The 14,782-nt window shown below is 43.0% G+C and overlaps 1 protein-coding gene across 1 annotated transcript in view; it reads right to left on the reverse strand.

Annotated features, from left to right (window-relative positions):
- SERPINE3 (serpin family E member 3) overlaps positions 1-13,132 on the reverse strand; it is a 56,419-nt gene extending 43,287 nt beyond the window's left edge. The window contains exons 1-2 of the mRNA XM_077484232.1: positions 12,986-13,132; positions 925-1,213 (exon numbers count right to left, since the gene is read on the reverse strand). Coding sequence (XP_077340358.1) covers positions 925-1,183 — 259 coding nt within the window. The 5' untranslated portion in view covers positions 1,184-1,213; positions 12,986-13,132. The remainder of the gene's footprint in view (positions 1-924; positions 1,214-12,985) is intronic.
- Between the last annotated feature and the right edge of the window lie 1,650 nt (positions 13,133-14,782).

Raw genomic sequence — 14,782 nt, forward strand, 5'->3', positions numbered from 1 at the left:
TTCCCCTCTGTGCATCTTTTTCCTCCTCCCCCCCCTTAGCCAATAAGGTTGCTTTTCCTTTCGGTCAATCGGGAAACGGGTCTCACGACCCACTTCATGATTGGCGGAGAGTAGATTTAGTGTGAAATAGCAAATTTTCATTCACTATTGTCACACAACTGGGAGCTCACCCTTTTTTGAAGCCTATTAGAGCCTCTGACTCTAATCACATTGGAATCCATGGTACGGTGTCCCTGTATCTAGATCAGGGGGCTGGATGCATGGATGGGGGGCTGAGCCCGTGTGCCCCTAATGGACGGGCCGCTACTGCAGTTAGCATTCCCAGCATGCAGGGTAAATTGATGGGTTTAATTCTGCTTTAGTCTATGTTTTGTTTTAGAATTGGGAGTGTGCAGAGTAGCCCCAGCATTAGATGAAATAGGTACGAGCCTCTACATCTGTGTATGACCTGTTTAACAGGGTAAAATACTGTGTCCTGACATACAGAGCAATAGACACATTCAAGCAAGGAATATGTTTAAGCCACCCATCAGGTAGAAAGGTAAAGTCCAACTAGACCGATGTGAGTGCAGGTAGGGACAGGGAGCTCGTCCTAGTTCCAAGCTGCAGCAATGTCAAAGGAAAAGATCCATAATCCACACAGTCTCAGTTCAGACTTCAGCCAAGCCACGTTTTCCAACATGTTTCACTCCGCCTGGCTGTGGGCTTCACATGCCCACAAGCAAAATGAAAGCAGCCACCACTGCATTATCAAAGTTCTTTTAACAGATGAAACCGGACATCGGGGGACAAATTATACAGAAGACGTGAGTGTTACAATGCCATTGTAAACACGTGTGAAAGGTTTAAAAAAAAAAAAAAGATTGATTGTAGTTGGAACTCCGCTTTAAGAGTTTTAATTTTTTACAAATATTAATATTTTACCATGAACGTTGTATCCTAGCACATTCTCTATCTGAGCAAAGGTGCTTCCTCGAGCTCCAAACTGCAGTAACCCCAGAGAATTGGCCACACTGTATGGGGAGATCACTAAGTTAGTCCTGTTTTCTGTCTCCACTAACATCCGGTACAGTCTGACCACGAATTCCGTATTCAGCTCTCTGAGTCTCTCATACGAGTGGCTGTATCCCCGGCTGAAACAACTTAAACACACGAGCACCAGGAGCAGGTAGACTGGAGGCATGGAGAATGTGTGCCCAGATGATCACCAGTCCTAGAAAATAGATATACAGATGTGATACTTACTGCATGTCAAACAACAGTGTTTAATACAGACCTAAAGCCAGTCACCAAAATCTCTTATAAGCTTTAGCATCTTTATGTCATTTCAAAAGTTGATTTCATTATTTTATCAACCGGCAGCTATTATTAAAATGATACCTGTTGATTCTGCCATGAAAGTCCTTGCTTAAAGAGGAACTGCAGTCTGCTCAAATAATTTGTAATAAAAACATCTTTGCCATTCTGAAGCTTCCCTCCAACCACTTTGCATATTATTTTATATATATACTGTGATTCTATACTTGCCAAATATGCTGCAGAAATCTCCCTCCACAGAGTCTGGCTGCAGTCATTTTAACTGTGGGCAGCTGAAGCTGCTGCCTGTTCACTTCCTGGATTTACACAGACACACAGAGGCACCTCTCCAGCTCTCATTGACCCTCTTAAGACTCTAGACTAATTGGCCAGACAAGAAACAGGAAGTGGGCTGTATAAAAATGTTTTACTATCTAAAGTTAAAACAACAAGGGCAGAAGATAGATGGAAAGATGAAAAAAATGACACCACTTTAAGTACTTTCTGCTATGGGCTGACAACTGTCTCACAATCATGCTCCTGTCTTAATTATAAAAGCCCCCCCCCCCCCATGCTCTTTAATTTGGCATTATTAAAATCAAATCTCAAATGTTTATACACAAACTGTAAAAAAAAAAAAAAAAGAAGATAAATGAGTTAATAATAAATAGGGTTAACTAAAATGTTAACAACAAATTCCTACAGTAAAGCACAGAGGTGGTAATATCCTTTTATGGGGGTGTTTCTCTGCAGCGGGGACTGGAGAACTTGTCAGGATAGAAGGAAAAATGGATGGGGCAAAATATCAAATTCTTGAGGAAAATCTGCTACTCTCTACCAGAAAGTTGTCAATGGGAAGAAGGTTTAACTTCCAACATGGCAATCACCCAAAGCACACAGCAAAAATGAGCACACAGTGGTTGAATGAGAAAAAGGCGATAACATTCCAAAAGATGATAGATCTGGAATCCCTTCCTTGGAGAAAAACTTGCTCTCATACGTTCCATGTAGCAATTAAAGCGGAGGTCCACCCTAAAATGGACCTCCGCTCATCGGAATCCCCCCCCCCTCCGGCGCCACAATCGGCACCTTTCAGGGGGGAGGGGGGTGCAGTTACCTGAATAATCCAGGTAACTGCACCCACTTCCGGGCTAGCTCTCTGCGGAACGAGCGTAGGTTACGCCCCCGTTCCGCAAGCGCCCGCCCCCTTCAGCAAGTGCCCCGCTGCCTGCTGGGAAACACACAGCTCCCAGAGGCAGCGGGGACCGTCCGGATTGCGCCGCGCGGCTCGCGCATGCGCAGTAGGGAACCGGGAAATGAAGCCGAAAGGCTCCATTTCCTGATTCCCATACCCAAGATGGCGGCGGGACCCGGCAGCCGAGCGAGCGATCGGCTTCGGGTGCCGACATCGCGGGCGCGCTGGACAGGTAAGTGTCACTATTTAAAAGTCAGCAGCTGCAGTATTTGTAGCTGCTGGCTTTTAAAAAAAAAAAAAAAAACGCGGAGTCCCGGTGGACTCCCGCTTTAATAATCAGTGATTCAAATCCTGATTTTATCAACAATTTGTTTCTTTTTATTAATTGGGTGTTACACATTATATTATATGTTCATTTATAATTTTTTTTAATGTTGCCAAGATATCAGCAGTGGTAGGTTTTTATATTAATATGTTCAAGGTGATCACATTTTGTTATTTGAATTTATGCACAGGTTTAATTAACGCACCATTTTTTGAATATTTACAATTAATTTTGCTGTGAGATCACTATCTAATGGTGCAGCTGTTCTAATCTCCCCCCACCCCCTCCGGCAGAACACAACAGCTCAGTGGGGGACATCCTGGTACTAACTTTGCATAGTTAGTACAGCTGCTCTGACTGGAGCTGCTGTTTTTTTTTCACTCAAACCTACAGGTTGAACAAAAAAAACTCAAATGTACCAGGCTTTAAACCCCATTGAAAATCTGTGGAATGACTTGAAGACTGCAGTCTAGAAATGGTCACCATCAAATTTAACTGAACTTGAGCAGTTCTTCAAAGAAGAGTGGGCAAATATTGCAAAGTCTAGATGTGCAAAGTTAGTAGAGACATATCCCAATAGACTAAAGGCTGTAATTAAAGCAAAAGGTGGACAACAAAATAATGACATAAGGGGTGAAGGGGTGATTCTTTTTCCAACTCAGTGAAATACAGCTGGATAAAACTAAAACTGTGTCTGTCTTCATTTCAGGCTGCAAAGCAACAAAATGTGATTATTGTAAAGGGGGTGATTATTTTCTATACCCACTGTATGTATTCTGCTACTTATTTTTGGTAAAAAAAAAAAACACATCACAATAGACGTAGATTGGTTGGTTTGCTCAAAAGTTATACCGTCTACAAACTATGGTAAATATCAGGGATATGCAATTAGCAGACCTCCTGCTATTCCAGAGCTACAAGTCCCATGAGGTATAGCAAGACTCTGACAGCCACAAGCATGACACAGCGAGACTGGGACTTGTAGTTTTGCAACAGCTGGAGGTCTGCTAATTGTATATCCCTGGTATATATATATATATACTGAAATGTTTATTAATTCATTTTTTTTATACTAGTAATGGTGGCAAACAGCGGCTTATAGAGGAACTGCAATATTGCGGTGGACAATCTGACACTAACTGACACTTTTGATACATTGAGGGAACCAGCGACACTAATACAGTGATCAGTGCTAAAAATATGGACTGTCACTGTACTAATGACACTGTACTAATGACACTGACTGGGAAGGGGTTAAACATCTAGGGTGATCAAAGAGTTAAATATGTGCCTAACCGGTGTTTTTGTGTACTTTGTGTGCTGCTTTCACTAAGGGATGTGATGGATTTTACTCCCTGCTTTGTAGAGACCTAAAATCCATCACTTTCCTGCTGTCAGAACGGAGCTCCGCCTTGTTTACATACAGCCTCTCTTCCCAACAATTGGCAGGTGTTGCCCCTTATCCATTCACCGGCACTCACTGATCTGCTGCTGCTGTGACTAATATGTACTTAAAGCGGGATTCCACCCTAAAAGTGGAACCTCCGCTGATCGGAACCCCCCCCCCCCCCGGTGTCACAATTGACACCTTTCAGGGGGGAGGGGGGTGGAGATACCTGTCAAAGACAGGTATTTTCACCCACTTCCGGGCATAGACTCCCACGGGAGTCTACGCCATTTCCTGCCCTGCCACGCTGTCTGCTGGGACACACACGGGTCCCAGTGACAGCGCGGAGATTTCCTATTGCGCGACGCGACTCGCGCATGCGCAGTAGGGAACCGGGAAGTGAAGCCGATTCGCTTCACTTCCTGATTCCCTCACCTAAAATGGCGGCGGCAGCAGCCGAGGCCCGAGCGGTCGATCGGCCTCGGCTGCCGGCATCGCTGGAACCCGGGACAGGTGAGTGTCCATTTATTAAAAGTCAGCAGCTGTAGTATTTATAGCTGCTGGCTTTTAATATTAATAAAGAATCCCTCTTTAATTTAATTGTTATTACTGTTTGCTATTATAGATGGTATTCTATAGTAGTAGAGAGTACTCCTTGTTATATCTGAAACAAGGGAAGGTACTTTTATAACGTTATCTTTGCAATGTGACATGTCTCCAATGTTGTCATTGCACTCTATACAAGTTATATAGCAATTGTCACTTCTGTAAAAAATTTGTACTGATAAAAGTTATCGAACTATTCTTATTCTCTAGCAGTTCTGACACCTCTACTCTATAAGTCATCTCAATATATCTTATACTTGGAAAATAAGACTTTATTAAAAAAGAATGACTACATTATTTTCAGAGGTAAATGTTCAATATAGGAGCCTGTTTCTGTAAATTTGCAGAATTTGGTAACAAGGCACCTCTAACCATTTTTGGGACATAGCTCAAACATAACTACCATATTTATTGGCGTATAACATACACCTTCATTTTAGGAGGGAAGTTTCAGGAAAAAAAAACTAAAATTTTAAACTTTGAAGCAAAATAAGGGTCAGTGCCCATCTGCAGCCTCACCATTGCCCATCTATAGCCTGATCAATGCCATCTGCAGCCTCACAATTGCCCATCAATGCAGCCTGATCAATGCCCATCTACAGCCTCACAATTGCCAATCAATGCAGCTTGATCAATGCCCATCTGCAGCCTCACAATTGCCCATCAATGCAGCCTGATCAATGCCCATCTATAGCCTCACAATTGCCAATCAATGCAGCTTGATCAATGCCCATCTGCAGCCCCACAATTGCCCATCAATGCAGCCTGATCAATGCCCATCTATAGCCTCACAATTGCCAATCAATCCAGCCTGATCAATCCCCGTCTACAGCCTCACAATTGCCAATCAATGCAGCTTAATCAATGCCCATCTGCAGCCCCACCTTTGCCATAAATGCAGCCTGGTCAGTGCCCATCTGCAGCCTCACCTTAGATTACTGTTGCCTCGGAGGAGACAGGGAGGGGGGTGGAACGAGTGCCATCAGATTACATACAGCACAGATTTGTTTCCTCGGCAGCCTCTTTAATACAAAGTTCTATGATAGACAGAACAGTGGTCCAATGACAGCGCAGGAGATGGGACTTCCTATTACAGAGGCTGCTGAGTAAACAGGAGATTCTCGCTGTGTGGAATCTGACAGCTCTTGTCCTGTCCCCTTCCCGTTCCCTCCTAGGTAGCCCAAATTGCGGTATCGCGTATAACTCGCACACACTATTTGCACCCGATTTTCAGGATGAAAAGGTGAGTGTTATACGCCAATAAATACAGTATGTAGGCAGGGTTTCAGAGAAATGAACCCTGCTGCACCTATTACAGAGATGAGCAGTAGGACCTATATATGGTGATAGTGAACTGTGCCCCCAGAATGTAGGACTGTTGATATTTGCTCTGGGCCTATCCACAAGATGAATACAGAATTTGTGTTTGTAAAAAAGTTCACTTTTAATTAAACCGTATATACACCCCAAAACAAACAGAATATATGACAGTTTACCAGTCCTTGGATTTAGGAGCTGCATTCGTTTTTGTTTTGTTTTTTCATTTTTTTTTTCACTTTTACTTGAACCATGCATGGCCAGCTTGTCCTTGATTTTACATTTATACTACATTTTGGTTTATTTTATCATTTTTAAACTTGAAAATAAAAGCCCAGCTCTGGGCTGAAAATGAATGTTCCTCGTAGTGGGGCTGTGCCTGCACTGTAAGGGTTAATAGCTCTTCTACTCTAGGGTAGAGTAGAAACCCTTTTTACTTACATGATAATCTGCTCACCCAGCAGACGGTGCGCTCCCATGCTCCATGCTTCAGGTGGCCCGTCCTTTGCAACTATAACAGCTTCAACTCTTCTGGGAAGGCTGTCCACAAGGTTTAGGAGTGTTTATGGGAATGTTTGACCATTCTTCGAGAAGCACATTTATGAGGTCAGACACTGATGTTAGACGAGAAGGCCTGGCTCGCAGTCACCTCTCGAATTCATCCCAAAGATGTTCTATCGCGTTGAGGTCAGGACTCTGTGCAGGCCAATCAATTTCCTCCACCCCAAACTCGCTCATCCATGTCGTTATGGATCTTGCTTTGTGCACTGGTGCACAGTCATGTTGGAACAGGAAGGGGTTGTCCCCAAACTGTTCCCACAAAGTTGGGAGCATGAAATTGTCCAAAATGTCTTGGTATGCTGACGCCTTAAGAATTCCCTTCACTGGAACTAAGGGGCCAAGCCCAACCCCTGAAAAACAACCCCACACCATACTTCCCCCTCCACCAAATGATTTGGAAGGGTGGCCCAATACTTTCTGGGATATAGTGTAAATGAGCATATTTTGGGTTGGAGGAACTTGACTGGACTGTATGAGTTCTGACCTAAACTTGATAGAACACCTTTGGGATGAATTAGAGTGGAGACAGCGAGTCAGGCCTTTTCGTCCTCACAAATGTACTTCTGGGAGAATGGGCAAACATTCCCATAGACACACTCCTAAACCTTGTGGGCAGCCTTCCCAGAAGAATTGAAGCTGTTATACCTGCAAAGGGTGAGCCAACTCAATATTGAACCCTACGGACTAAGACTGGGATGGCATTAAAGTTCATGTGCATGTAAAGGCAGGTGTCACAATACTTTTGACAATATAGTGTACCTGTGGTTTTTGGGAAGAACAAATGACAGTCAGATTTAATAAGGGTTACCACTGATACCTGGTAAGGATTGGCCAAAGAAGGACCCCGGAATTCAGTTGTTAGCCTGCTCAAATTGTTGGTCACACATAAATTTTGTTTCAGGTTTGATCAGCAAAGTTCACCAACTGTGTAATGTAAATGGATTGCTAAAGTAAACTCTCACAAAAAATAAGTCAATAAATTAAATTAAATGTTTAAAAATGTGTAACTTTTGTTGATCTTTCAGATCGATTCAGATACAAAATTTGTGTATGTACCTCATTTGTGTTTATAGTTGGTTTATACTGTAAGTTCTAATGAGCAACATTCCCATACCTCATAAGTCTATCATGTTCTGTAGTGGCAAGAATGTATATATGTTTTAGTTGCCTATTTGTTATGTTTACTCTCTATCTCAGCCTTTCTCAACCTTTTCAACACAGAGGAGCCCTTGAAATAGTTCTCTGGTCTCGGAGAACCCCTTCTAAAAATTAGAAATCTACAACTCATGATATATTAGTGTGATGGTCAGTGGGAAGAATGGTCCTTACACTTGTGGTCAGTGGGAAGAATGGTCCTTACACTTGTGGTCAGTGGGAAGAATGGTCCTTACACTTGTGGTCAGTGGGAAGAATGGTCCTTACACTTGTGGTCAGTGGGAAGAATGGTCCTTACACTCAGGGCCATCTTTAATATTGATTGGGCCCTGGGCAAAAATTTGCTTAGGGCCCCCCTCCCCTCATGCAATTTTGCTCTCCACCTTCTCTGAGACATACAATAAATAGCAGCTACACTTAAAATCAATTTACTGTATCAGATCAGGCAGCGATTGCAATTGGTTGCCAGAGGTTACAGCATATCATTACTGCTTACTGACTGGTTGCTAGAGGTTACAGCACTCCTTAAGGCTCACTGATTAGTTGCTAGAGGTTACAGCACATGATTTTGGCTTGTTGATTGGCTGCTAGAGATTACTGTACAGTAATACTGCTCACTGGTTGTTGTAGGTTACAGCACATCATCTCCTCACTGCAGGGGGCATGATATACATATGAATGCTGCCTTATTTACATATCAATGCCGTTGGCCTCAGCTATTTACATATGCATGTCACTGCTATTTACATATGAATGCTGGTTATTTACATGTAAACACAGGGTCTGCAGGTGAGTCATCTGTACACAACAACAGGACTAAAACCTCAAGGGACAAGGGAATGTAAACTGGGATAGTTGGCAAGTATGAGGCAGCTGCTTTGGGCCCCACAACAATGAGAGGGCCCAGGGCAGCTGCCCCTTTTGCCCTGCCTTAAAGACGGCCCTGCTTACACTTGTGGTCATTGGGAAGAATTACCTCCTTACACATAGCTAAAAAGACCAATGGTGTGAGTAGGCACTTATCTGAGAGGCAGAAATTGCCCAATGCTGAAGGAACCCCTAGCAACCTCTGGAGGAACCCTGGTTGAGAATTACTGCTCTATCTGTACTACATTCAACCCAGAAAGAGCATGCATAATATCAGGAATAGCGTGTGATAATAACAGGGTACTTTACTGATTTATTTAAAAGCCAACTGTGGGCATATCAAAAATGATCCCTCCCTTGCAGTGGGACCGTTAATTGTTTATAATATATACTGTATGTCTAGGACAGCTATTCTGAACTAGAGTTCCTCCAAGGTTACTAGGGGTTCCTTGAGCTGTGGCTAATTAACCCCCCTTTTGTTATGGTGCCTACATGGTTCCAGAGCCAACCCCACTTGGCAGAGTAATGCCCTGTACGCACGACCGGTTTTCCTGTCGAAATAAACTCTGAGGCCGCGTACACACGGGCGGACTGTTCACCCAACTTTGTCCGTCCAACAGTTTCGGCAAACAGTCCGCTCAAAATTAGCATGGACGGACATGGCCACACACGACGAACGAACAGTTTGCTGAAACCGTGCGCGATGACGTGAACGGCACGTACGACGGGACGAAAAATACGACGTCCTATACACTGCATTATAGCTTTCGGCGTGAAAATCCTTTCTGAGCATGCGCGCAACTTTGTTTGACGAACAAGCCTACACACGAGCGGACTGTTCGCTGAAACAAGGTTTCAGCGGACAGTTTTTCGGAAATTCCGAAAAACTTTGTCCGTCCAACTGTCCGCTGAAACTGTCCGCTGAAAGCCCACACACGAGCGGACTGTCCGCCCAAACACTGTTCAGCGGACAAAGTTGGGCGAACAGTCCGCCCGTGTGTACACGGCCTGAAGGTTTTTCCGATGGAATTCCGCTGAAGCTGTCTTGCCTACACACGATCACACCAAATTCCGACCTTCAAGAACGCAGTGACGTATAACACGTACGATGGGACTAGAAAAAGGAAGTTCAATAGCCAGTCAAAGGAGAACACAGTTCTATTTGTTCAATAGCCAGTAGCCAATAGCTTCCGTCTCGTACTTGTTTCAGAGCATGCATTGTTTTTGCTACGTCGGAACAGCATACAGACAAGCGGTTTTCCCGATAGGAATTGGTTCCGTCGGAAAAATATAGAACATGTTCTCTTTCTAGCCTGCTGGAAATGTCATTCTTTAATGTGTGCGCTGTAATATGTATTGTACTGTTTGTTGGTCTTATAGCAGCACCATCTTGAATTTAAACGCATTAGGGTATGCCCCCCAAATATGTTTTTTGTATATTGTAATAGACCCTGACCAGGTTTTTTTTGGGCTGGAGCACCCCTCCCCCTCTTCGTTACCTCTTATTTAGTGGTCACCAGTACATAGGAGGAATCCCTTCAGTTCTCCCACATAGAGGAGTTTGGCTCCCATGGATGAGACGCAGGATCTTTCATTCTATTACTAGGGTAGGACCCACTAATTCGGGGTACTTTGACGCAGTAAGTGAGCTTAGCACTATATAACCATATAGTGTGACAAAACCCCTGTATTTTTTTAATATGTTCAGATGTTTTTAACTAGCCTGCTGGAAATGTCATTCTTGAATGAATGCGCTGTAATATGTTTTGTACTCTTTCTAGGTCCGTCAGAATTTTCGATGTAAAAAGTCAGATGGGGCATACACACAGTCGGAATATACGATGAAAAGCTCCCATCTGACTTTTTCTGTCGGAAATTCCGACCGTGTGTACGGGGCATAAGCGTATGACATAGGGTTGCCACCTCATCCCTTTAACCCCAAACACATATGAATTACACAGGTTCTGAGGCTAATTAAATGCAGATAAGACAACAAATTACCACCTCAATCAGCCACAGAACCTGTGTAATTAATATGTGTTCGCGTTTAAAGGGATGAAGTGGCAACTCTATTATGACACCAATGATCCTTTTAGCTATCTTTAATGGTGTCATTCCGACTACCACTGTAAGGAGGAGCTTTCTTCCCAATGACCATCAATGTAAGCAAGGTTTTTCCCCACTGACCACTAATTGATTGATTTTAGTAGATGTTCCCCAACACCTGAAAATGATTTCAAGTATTCCTCTAAGGAAAATAGGTTGAAAAAAGGCTGATCTAGGGAAACAATGAAAGCAGATATTTACCTGATCTTCCACTCTTCCCTGCAGCTAGATCAGTCCCTACAGCATCTGCATCCCCACTCTAGCAGTCTAGTGTCCCAACATCATCAAAACCAGAACAGGGTCCATAGTCCTACTCTGGATGTGAGGAGGCCAAGGTAAGGTCCACCACTGGTGCATGGGAGCGCACCGTCAATATTGAACCCTACGGACTAATGCCCTGTACACTCGGTCGGATTTTCTGACGGAAAATGTGCTATCGGATCATGTTGTCGGAAAATCCAATCGTGTGTCTGGTCCATTGGACTTTTTCCATAGTTTTTTTGTCCGACACATAAAGTTTGAGAGCCGGATCTAAAATTTTCTGACAACAAAAACTGATCGCATAAATTCAGATCATGTGTAGACAATTCCAACGGAAAAAAAAGTGCCACGCATGCTCAGAATAAACTAAGAGACGAAAGCTATTGGCTACTGGCCCGTTTATAGTCCCGACGTATGTGTTTGGCATCACCTTGTTAACAAATTTGTGCGACCGTGTGTATGCAACACAAGTTTCGGACAAAATCCATCAGAAAAAATACAATGGATTTTGTCGTCGGAATGTCCGACCGTGTGTACAGGGCATTAGGCTGGCATGCCATTAAAGAGGAAGTAAACCCTGATGGGTTTACTTCCTCTTTTTTTCCCTGAAAAGGTAAAGCATAATGGACTACTATGCATCGCATAGTAGCTCATTATGTGTCACTTACCTGACACAGGAGCCAGCGAAGTCGCCGCTGATCCCTGTAGTCCGCCGCATCCATCTTGCTGGTGGCATCTCGCAGCTCCGACCAATGACAGCGGCGAAGCCGCGATGACGTCACTCCCCCGCATGCGCACGGGAGTCGCGTCTCGCAGCTCCGCCGCTGCCATTCGGCGAAGCCGCGATGACGTCACTCCCGCGCATGCGCACGGGAGTCGACAAATTAGGCAAATCCATTCTTGGACTTGCCGCATTTAGTGCGCCTGCGCGCCGCTGTCTACGGCGCATGCGCCGTAGACAGCGGTGCCCATTTTCGGGCAAATATCTCCTAAACCATATAGGTTTAGGAGATATTGCTTGGACCTACAGGTAAGCCTTAATCTAGGCTTACCTGTAGGTCAAAGTGGTTTGAAGGGGTTTACTTCCTCTTTAAAGTTCAAGTGCGTGTAAAGGCAATACTTTTGACTATATAGTGCAGGAATATGCAATTAGCAGACCTCCAGCTGTTGCAGAACTACAAGTCCCATGAGGCATAGCAAGACTCTGACAGCCACAAGCATGAGACCCAGAGGCAGAGGCATGATGGGACTTGTAGTTTTGCAACAGCTGGAGGTCCGCTAATTGCATATCCCTGATATAGTGTATGGCAATACATTTTGCTTGCCATTAAACACCTTGTTGTGTTGAAAATTAAAAATATATCAAATATTAATAAAATAAATTCTCATTACATCCATTCAACTGCCATTATTATATTATATATATATATATATATATATATATATATATATATATATATTTATTATATTTTAATATATATATTTAAAAAATGTCTATGTATAACCTGCAATAATGAAGCATGGGCAGGATTGGATATATTGCCCATAACAACCAATCACATTCATGGATTCTTTTTTTTTTATCAGGAATCATCTAATAGGCTATTATATCTGTTGTTGCTTCTGGTTTCTTTTGCTCCAGTTTTGAAAAAAAATCCCACACAATGGGTTGATTTCTTAAAACAGTAGTTGTCAATGACAAAAGATTTTATTTAATTGGAAAGATGAGTACTGCGTAAGGAACATCTTTACAGTTGCTCCAGTTTTTAGCTGTCATCTCCAATATTTTTGCATCTCTAGCTGTAGTTTAGGCAGACGCAATCTATAGGTTTCCCATGATTTTTATGCAGTTGCATCCCATTCATTTTGCAGAGAGTGATTAAAGGCAGGCATCTGCTGGTGTACTCACAGTTTGCCTTGTGCTGCGCTGTCCTCCTCTAGTTATCTCTCTGGGAATCTCCTTCTGTTAGGCACTTTGATGTGTGGATGTGTAAAGCTAAGTCATGAGACTGCATTGAAAGGGATAGTCGGTGACTGCGGTCTCTATTGGCGATGTCTGTACCACTCTGGCCAAATTCCTGTGTAGTGGTGGATCTATATAGAGCCAGGCAGAGAGGCTGGTCACTCACCAGCAAATCAAGTACAAGGCACAAGTGGGGACACTTGGAGATGCAGTCAGCACTTTTCACTCAATCTCTACAACAGTGTGACCTGATTATACTTCAGCAGATTTGTATGCTATATAGGCATGGCTATAAATAGTAAAGCCTTTGACAATAGTATATTTGAAGCATTGATATGTGTTTCCTATAATTTTTTTGAATAAGGAACATTTTTAGTTAAAAATATCAAAAGGTTCGGTTTCAGACCAACTATGAACAATTATATACCGGTAACTTAAACTTGGGCGAAGTGAACCCACACAGTAATGCTTACAAAAATCCAAAGTTTCTTAAACTTTTATGGATGTTTGGTCCTTTCTGAAAATTATGCCAAATGGCTAGAACATCCCATAATGTCCAAGGGGTTTACTATAGCACATTAAACAAATTAAACCTGTCAAAAACGCTAAGCAAGATGGCCTAACATTATCCCTGGGGCATATCCTCACCCCACGATTTGTCTGTGTTCAGCTCCCTTACCTTTTCCAAATTTACTGGAAGCCCATATCACTGTTCATGATAAGGAAGGCAAAGATCCAACCCAGGTCACCAACTATTGCCCATTATTGCTCCTTAAAGTAGATGTTAACATATTTGCCAAGATTTTATCTAAAGACCTTTTCCTGCTTCACTCCTCCATATTATCACTTGACAATGTAGGACAGGGATATGCAATTAGCGGACCTCCAGCTGTTGCAGAACTACAATTCCCATGAGGCATAGCAAGACTCTGACAGCCACAAGCATGACACCCAGAGGCAGAGGCATGATGGGACTTGTAGTTTTGCAACAGCTGGAGGTCCGCTAATTACATATCCCTGATGTAGGATATGTCCCAGGAAGAGATGCAATGGATAATACCCTGAACCTCCATCACTGGCTGACTACCACTACAACACAGGAGTTCTACCTCCACATCACATGGATGCCCAAAAGGCATTGGACCTTGTGTGGGGCTATATACAAGCAGTACTTGAGCTTGGACTCAAGAGAAAACATGAGTCAGAATTTGGACACTATGCTGACTCTTGAGTGAAAGTGAACATCCACCTGTCTAATGATTTCTGGGCCTGAAATGGAACATGGCAGGGGTGCCCCCATCCCCAAAAATATTTATACTGACATTGGGACCTTTCTTCTGTTGTCTGCAGTCAAATCCATACATAAAGGGTAGCAAAGTGGGAAAAAGTTTACAGTTCCTTGAAAAAGTATTTCATTCATACCCCTTGACATTTTCCAAATTTTATCATGTTACAACCAAAAACGTAAATGTATTTTATTGGGATTTTATGTGATAGACCAACACAAAGTGGCACATAATTGTGAAGTAGAAGGAAAATGATAAATGTTTTTCAAAATTCTTTACAAATAAATATGTGAAAAGTGTGGCGTGCATTTGTATTCTGTCCCACTGTGTTAATACTTTGTAGAACCACCTTTCACTGCAATTACACCTGCAAGTCTTTTGGGGATGTCTCTACCAGCTTTGCACATCTAGAGAGTGACATTTTTGCAAATTCTTCTTTGCAAAATAGCTCAAGCTC

This window comes from Lithobates pipiens, unplaced genomic scaffold (assembly GCF_037356315.1).
Source record: "Lithobates pipiens isolate NorthernLeopardFrog02 unplaced genomic scaffold, aLitPip1_a1.2 Scaffold_16, whole genome shotgun sequence".
NCBI lineage: Eukaryota > Metazoa > Chordata > Amphibia > Anura > Ranidae > Lithobates > Lithobates pipiens.